The sequence below is a fragment of the Prionailurus viverrinus genome, chromosome E3 (assembly GCF_022837055.1).
Source record: "Prionailurus viverrinus isolate Anna chromosome E3, UM_Priviv_1.0, whole genome shotgun sequence".
Taxonomy (NCBI): Eukaryota; Metazoa; Chordata; class Mammalia; order Carnivora; family Felidae; genus Prionailurus; species Prionailurus viverrinus.
The window spans coordinates 25,631,854-25,639,600 of record NC_062576.1 but is presented as its reverse complement, the minus strand read 5'-3'; the positions used below and the strand labels follow the sequence as shown (position 1 = coordinate 25,639,600).

The 7,747-nt window shown below is 46.5% G+C and overlaps 1 protein-coding gene across 3 annotated transcripts in view; it reads right to left on the bottom strand.

Annotated features, from left to right (window-relative positions):
* Positions 1 to 1,692: 1,692 nt before the first annotated feature.
* The window catches only part of LOC125154854 (transport and Golgi organization protein 1 homolog), a 50,092-nt gene continuing 44,037 nt past the window's right edge, over positions 1,693 to 7,747 (bottom strand). For all 3 annotated transcript variants that reach the window (XM_047839571.1, XM_047839572.1, XM_047839573.1), the window contains 5 exons: positions 7,387 to 7,469; positions 5,788 to 5,938; positions 5,105 to 5,181; positions 3,408 to 3,546; positions 1,693 to 1,862 (listed from right to left, as the gene is read on the bottom strand). In XM_047839571.1, the coding sequence (XP_047695527.1) occupies positions 1,846 to 1,862; positions 3,408 to 3,546; positions 5,105 to 5,181; positions 5,788 to 5,938; positions 7,387 to 7,469 (467 nt within the window). In that variant the 3' untranslated portion in view covers positions 1,693 to 1,845. The remainder of the gene's footprint in view (positions 1,863 to 3,407; positions 3,547 to 5,104; positions 5,182 to 5,787; positions 5,939 to 7,386; positions 7,470 to 7,747) is intronic.

The following is a 7,747-nucleotide window of genomic DNA, read 5'->3' as shown; positions in this document are numbered from 1 at the left end:
GCAGTGGGGAAGGGAGCAGGGACTGGGGGAAGTGGCGGAGACAGATCATGGTTACCTCCCCATGGGACACACTCTGGACTTTACCTGCTAATGAACTGCATGCTCTCCCTCAAGCCATTTCTCTCCATGACCGTCCCTGAGACTGGGCCCCAACACGCCAGGCAAAATGAGGGGGACCCATCTTCCCAGGGGCAATGGCCTCTACAGAGCTTGCCCCAGTGAGGTTGGAGCCTTGACCTGAGGGAACTGTAATGCCCAGGTTTCCTACCCTTTCTGCCTCCAACCCTAAGAGCATCTTCACAGAGCCCCTTTTGCGTGGCCTATAGCCCCCTCCGCACACTGTGACCAGCTCCGTCCTTTCCTATGTGCTTCATTTCTGTCTTTGCTTCTCCCTACCCCTGTCTCCCTCTGTTTCTTTCTCTCACTCTCTAGGACTTGCCCAATTCCCCCATCACTCACTGTCTCTTTTCCTGCCTGTCTCTTTCTCTGACTCTCCCCAGACCTCGTGCCTTCTGTTCCGTGCAGCCCTGTCCAGGGATCAGGGCACCACATATCTGTGTCCCCCTCTCTCCTGTCATGTTTTAAGCCCAGGCCCTGATCACAGTGGATGAAAGTCCTCTTTACAGAAGCTGCTCATGATGACGTTTACTGCAGCATTGCTGTTCCCAGACACTCCCGGGAAGCATGTGGACAGCCAGACCTTGACCCCTTGGTGGCCCAGCCATGATCCCAAAGATGCTGGAGGGCTGGTTACCTCCACAACCTGGGAGAAAGGAGGGCCCTGCAGGTGTCAGGGGCTCTGGAGAAGAATGCATGGGGTTTGAGGATCTGGAAAGAGCCAGATGCTTACAACCAACTCCTCCATGGTGGTGAAGAAGGAACGGGTATCATGTCATGGACCTCTGCCCTGCCCATCCCTCACTAAGGCAACAGTGGGAGGAGGGGAACCTGGGTGGCTCAGTCAGTTAAGCGTCTGACTTTGGCTCAGATTTGATCTCGTGAGTCGTGAGTTTGAGCCTCTGGTCGGGTTCTGGGCTGACAGCTCAGAGCCTGGAGCCTGCTTTGGATTCTATGTATCCCTCTCTCCCTCTCTGCCCCTCCCTTGCTTGTGCTCTGTATTTCTCTCTCGTCCAAAAAAATAAACAAACATTGCAAAAATTAGAAGAAAAAAAGAAAGCACTGGGAGAAATATGGGACATCGTAAGACTCACCCCGAAAACTACTACCACTAGTCTACCTCAGCTCCCACCTGGATTAGTGCTACTGTGAGGTTGCTTGTAGGTGGGAAAAATCCCCAACACCTGGATTAATGCAGGGTTTCCTCATTGTTCTACCAGAGACACTGCTGACCCCTCATCCATTTCTTGCAATCAGAAATCAGCCACTCCCTGGGGACTAATGGCTGTCTTGCTGATCACCACACACCACTGTGACTAGCAGGTGCCGTGTGCTTGTGAGTATCTACTGAGGAGTGAACACAACCATCACCAGATGTAGATGAAGGTTGTGTACACCACCCCAGAAGGATCCAGGGGGACATGTGCAGTCACTACAATTCAAATAGTGACTTGTCTTCTGTCCCTATTACTGTAGATTCTACCTGTTTGTGACAGTGTATACAGGAGTCACACTGTGTGCATTGAAATAGAATGACCGTAGGTCCTCCTGGAAGCAGACACTGACACAGAGGCAGAACTATGATGGGTTTATTACAGGAAACGAGAACAGACAAAATAGAGGGGACAGGAATGGTGAGGGAAAGGATTCATTCAAATACGCGTATCAGACAACTTTTCTCAATATATCACATCGCCACAGCCTATTGGTCACAGTTTAGGGTCCTCTTCAAACTTCAAGTTGTCCTGAAAGGCAAAGAGATTTTGGGTTATAGCAATGGGATCTTCTGTTCTCCTCTATGCGTTTTGTCCTTGAAAATATACCTTGGACGAACACTTAATTGTGTGGCTGCATGTGTGTGTCTACCAGTAATGGAAGATGATTGTCTTCAGGTCTGAGATATAGATCCCTGAATGTACACTTTCTCATAGTTATCTTTTCCTCCTGTGTGAGGTAGGACCTGGATTCTAATAGGGAAAACACAGGGGTCTTTGCTGTATCTTTTGAAACAGGGATTGCCAATCTCTCAGCCTCAGGCATTATACTCTTAGTTTAATGGAATTGAATGAACATCTCTTGATGAGCTTCTGTGTGGAGATACCTTCATTTACACACTGAGGAAGGTGAGTGCCCACTCATCCCATTTATTTTACAAATTCCTTATGTGGTTGTCACCTCTTCATCATACTGATCTCAGAACCCAACACTACCCCTGTTTCTCAGATAACAAAGCTGAGGTTCTGAGATGGCTCCACTGGGAGCTGGTATTAGGGATGAGACAGCAGGAACACAGGCAAAGCCTCAGGATATTGTGAGGGAAGTTTTGGAGATGCAAACTGGCAGGCAGGGTGATGACAGCAGATGCAGGTGTGTGGTGACAGGAGTCCAGCAGGGGCGGCTTCTGGTCAACCCTGAATCCCAACTAAGAGTCTGACTCAGGCTGAAGGCCAAGGAAGCCGCTCAGCTGATCTACAACCTGTCATCACCTTTAGTCTCACTGAGACACACAAACTTAGGCATTTCCTAAGACCAAGTTTAATTTCCCAAATCTCCAGCACATTCTTTCATACATGTCCAGACCTTTCAGAAACCCAAGGGAAACAACAAACTGTATTTACATTATGAACTATGTGCACTGCGGTAAAGTTGACATTTTGGAGATGATGACTGCATTGTACACTGTGCTTGCACCCATGAAGCAGTTCTTTGCAGATCTCATGCTGTCCTCAAGCTCCCTGCCCAGGCTGTGGGCCCTGCCAGGAATGGCTTCCAACTCCAACCTACTGTCCCCAACAGCCTCTCCTCCACACCTCCTCAAACTCTGCTTACCTTCCACAACTTTCCTTCTATTCCTGTGTGATTCAAGTTTCCCCCATTCCTTCACTGGTGCTTCCATTATGGTGATCACAAGATCTGTGTCATATAACGCATGTGACCCATTTCACACAGGACACCTGAGGCACCTAAATTTAGGGGTGCGCCTCATCCTTCACAGAACCCACAACATTGTGTCTGTAAAAAACACACCAGTACCTCTGATACCTCTGCCTTTGTGTAAACATCCTCTTTCTTTTCGACAAGAGAAACGTATAGCTCACCTCATTACAGGGAAATGACACAGCCCATTGTATGTAAGTCCTGAGAAACTTGAGATATGTTACAGTGTCCTTAGCCAGGTTTGCAGGTGGGTTGCCAAGACTCAGAACCACCATTACATCATTCCCACCAAGTCTTTCATGAAGAAGATGCATGTGCTTTAGCAGTCACTCATCCAGCTCAGGTCATCTTACCAAATGGAGTAGGTGGAGGAGCTGGTGGAGGAGGGGGAGGTGGCCCACAGCCCTTGGCTGGTGATGAAGGGTGGTCCATGTGGTAGTGCCTGCAAGGCCATCCTGGGAAAGGACCAGGCCCTCTTGCATACATAATGGCCTGAAGAACAGAAACGAATGCCGTGTTCATAGGACAGAACAGAGCATCAACACCAGCAAAAAGTGGAAACCCAAAGAAGCAGTGCTCATCTCCGGCCAGCTTTCCCCCCTCCAGGTACCAAGAGGGTAGCATCAGCGCCAGGGAGCCTCTACCCATACTTTGGGTTCCACTTACAGCTTTTGGGGTGGGTAATGGATGCTATGGGGATAAACTAGTGTCCTCACATGTCTGCAAATGTAGAACAGCAAGGGCTCTTGTCCTAGTGGATTTATGGAGTGAATACCAAATTAACAAAATAGCATATTCCCAATAGGAAGGCATCTAAGTCCAGGATCACCTGCCACCTCTCATCCCCCTCCACCACAGAGGCTGCTTATTCGTAAGTGAAGAACTTCTGAATGGGAAGGAATGACAATCCCAGGCTCCACATATGGAATCATAGCCCTCGTGGCTCAAAGCTCTGCCTCTAAACCCCTGCCTGTGCCCAATCTGCTTCTCTCCCGACAATGGGGTCTTCTCCTCTCTAGAAGTGCTATCCACGGGCACAGAGACACATAGAGGGGTGGGGATCCTGAGGTCCTGAAAAACATCTGGATGCATATTCTTAGAGAAACATGCTACCTATCTATACATGTTAGTTAAGCTTAGCTAATTTATTTTAATTCAGAAGTACTTCTCAGTTTAAGTACAGTACAATTTGCAAGGTAATTGTGTCCTTTAGAAAAATGAGCTGAAATTCTAAATAACAGAATTATCACAAATGCACATTTGTTTCTGCTGTAAATGTCCATATTCCACCTGTAAGAGTGACCCAGGACACAAGAGAACCTGCTCATGGGAACCCAAATAAAGGACACAGTGGGGAATTACAATGCAGGTAATTATGGATTTTCTCTTCTTCACCACTCATATTCCAGTGCATGTTTCAAGGACAAATATGTCACAAAAATAGTTCAGAGTATTTACACCCAGGAAACACCTGAAGGGATTCTGGACAGCACATTCACCAAAAAAAAAAAAAAAAAAAAAAAAAAAAAGGCTGAAGGGTGATGGGTATGAAATTTAGTTTGTCTAAGACCACTCTAAATGACACATACAAAAATCTAAGTTGGAGTGAAGGCAGTTTGCATTTTCGAACCATAAGGATAACCTTAGATTTTGTGAACACGTTAATCCCCTAGACAGAAACAGGAAAGGAAGAAACAGCAAGAGCAATGATTCCACGTTGAGGAGGTCCAGGAAATATGAGGCATGCCAGGAGACTTCCAGGTGGAGTGTGGGGTCATCCTACTTGGGTTATTTCTAGGAACACACTGGAAAAGTCCTAAGGTCCTCACCTCTAAATACGTTTGGCTTCTAAACTTACTATAAGGAGTTGACAGGCAGAAAATAGAGAAGCCCATAGACACTTGGGTTAAGGTTGTGCATTTGGAAAATAAGAAAAACAAGCAGACGTATCATACAACACACAAAACAGACACAGTGCCAGGAGGGAGCACTGAACAGAAAAATGAGGGTTTCCCAGAAGAGTTTTACTGAAAACGGCCATGGTGTTTACCTTATCCTTCTTGGCCCTTTTGGTAGAGTCTGTGTTGTTCTCACTCACAGGAGCAACTTCGGGATCTGCAAAAGGCCCTAGAAGGGATGGAGGTTTATTCTGATTTGAGGAGATTGTGCAGAGATTAAAAAAACAAAACAAACCCTCCCCTCATTCCTCAAGCATCTTAAACTCTTTGGCGCAGTCAGATCCCAAGTCACATGCAGAGGGTAGCCCCACATGCTTCAGGTGATCCCAAGGCAAAGGGGAGAACCACCCCTTAAACCTTGATGGAGACCCATAAATGCCCTGGTTCAGGTGTTTTCATAACTCATCAAACAACTACGGATGGCTGGTGGCTCACCTGGACAGATACACCTTAGGCTGAGCCTCATGCCTCCCACAGCCCAGCACATGGACTGTGTACAGCACACATCTGCTGAAGCCCTATGTCTGCTTTTGTGTATACAGCCCCATTCCATCTCCACAAGAGACACCTGTACCAACACAGGGTGTGGGAAATGACACAAAGATGATATGTCGATCAAGAGAAACTCAAGGAATGTGGTTATGGCGGCAAACGCTTTTCCTTCACATTGCAATGGTCTGTGGTACCACCTCTGCACCTTGTCCAAGACTCAACAACAACAAAACTTAGATGAAGGTGCTTTGCAAGTCAACTCATACTGCTCAGATCATCTTACCACGCGGTGTAGGTAGAGAGGTCCAGGGTGGTCCCCAGGGCCACCAAGGTTCAGGAGGTGGACATGCCCTATAGCCCATGGGGGGACCTCTAGGGTAGGGTGTGCAGAATCTTCCAGTTAACAGAGGAGGTCCCCATGGATCCACGCTGCCCTGCAGAACAGAAGTGACAGCTATGTGCATATAGCAGACAAGAGAACCAATACCAAAAGCAGCTGAAACCCAGAGAAGAATATGTCAGCACCTGCCAACTTCTCAGCCACCAGGATCCAAGGGAGTAGCATCAGTACCTGAAAACCCCATCTCTCCCACTGGGTACCGCCTACAAATTAGGCAAATAAATGCTGGAGGTTAAACTACGGTCACCACACGTCCCTGCCCATGTCTTAGAATGTAGAACAAAATGATGCCATCTTAGAGGAATCAAAGAAGTAATTCCAGTCTAATGAAGTAGCATATTCCAGACAGTCAGACATCTATGTCCAGGTTCACCCTGCATCCCTCCACTACAGTGAGTATAGAAGCTCTGGTTTTGGCATATTCCAAACACAAAAAAAGTTGAGTGCAAATAAACACCTGATTCTCTGCACACGAAATCACAGCTACTACTGGGGAAAAGTTCTTCCTGCCGGTCCTTATTTTGTCCCCTCTGCTTCCCTCCCTGCGAAAGGGGTCTTCCCTCTCTGGAATTGCTGTTAAAGGCCACAAGACCACTGGGGAGTTGGGGATGCCTGGAGTCTTGGAGGGGAACTGAGAAAGTGTTTGCTGTTAGGAACATGTTACTTGTCAATGACTAAGCCCACATGTGTTTACCTGAATTCATAAGGAATCCTGACTTTGAGCACAGTACAAGACACAGAGTAATATATACCCTATGGAAAAAAAGAGGTTGAAATTCCTGTAACAGAATTAATGCAAATGTGTTTTCATTTTGGTATAAATTTCCATGGATGTGTCATAAGCGATGGTATCAGCTCTAACAGTGATTGGAGACAAACAGAACCTGCTCATATGAACACAACTGAAGGACCTCGTGTTCACAATATTTTTACCTAAGATACATTTTAAAGGATTCCCAACAGTTCATTTACCAACAAAGACGTGAAGGTGGTGAAGGTGGTGAGTTATGACAATGTCTTTGTGCATTCTAAGTTGGACAAGGCACACAATGTAAAGATAGAGGGAAGTCTTTCCGCATTTCCAATTAACAAATAGCTTTAACATGTTAATCACATGACCAGAAAGAGGAAAACAACAACAACACTGATCCCACAGAGAGGCGGTATAGTAGTAGTCAACAAGCCTAGAGACTTTAGTATGGAGTGCAGTGTATCTTCCTGGGGTTATCTCCAGAACACATGAGAAAAGCCATAGGTCCCTCAACCTCTAAGTTCCTTTGGCTACTAACCGTTCCAGAAAACGATAACAGGCTGCAAAGAGAGGAGCCTGTAGACTCTTGGGTTAAGGCTATGCATTTGGAAAACAGAAACAGGCAGACATATCACACAACACACAAAACAGGGAAAAGGCCATAGAGCCTGCTGTACCGCAAAAGAGGGTTTCCCAACAGACTTACAACTGAAAATGGCCCCAGCATTTACCTTGTCCTTTTCTGCATTTTTGGTAGAGTGTTGGTTGTTGTGACTTACGGGAGCGACACCAGCTTCTGGATCGGCTAAAGGCTCTAGAAGGGATGGAGGTTTATTCCGGTTTTAATAGGCTGTGCAGAATTCAAACAAACACCACATTTTGTGACATCTTAAACTTTTCCCCACACTTCAGACCATGAGGAGAGGCAGAGAGTAACCCACAAGCCTTAGGTGACCCCAAAGATAAGTGGAGATCCATCCCATCTTGTTAATGAAGAAACCATAGGGCCCTGGTTCGTGTTCTTCATAATTAGTCAAATAACTTGCAACAGGTCAGTTCAAATAGAAATCTGGAAAGCATCACCAAAATAGC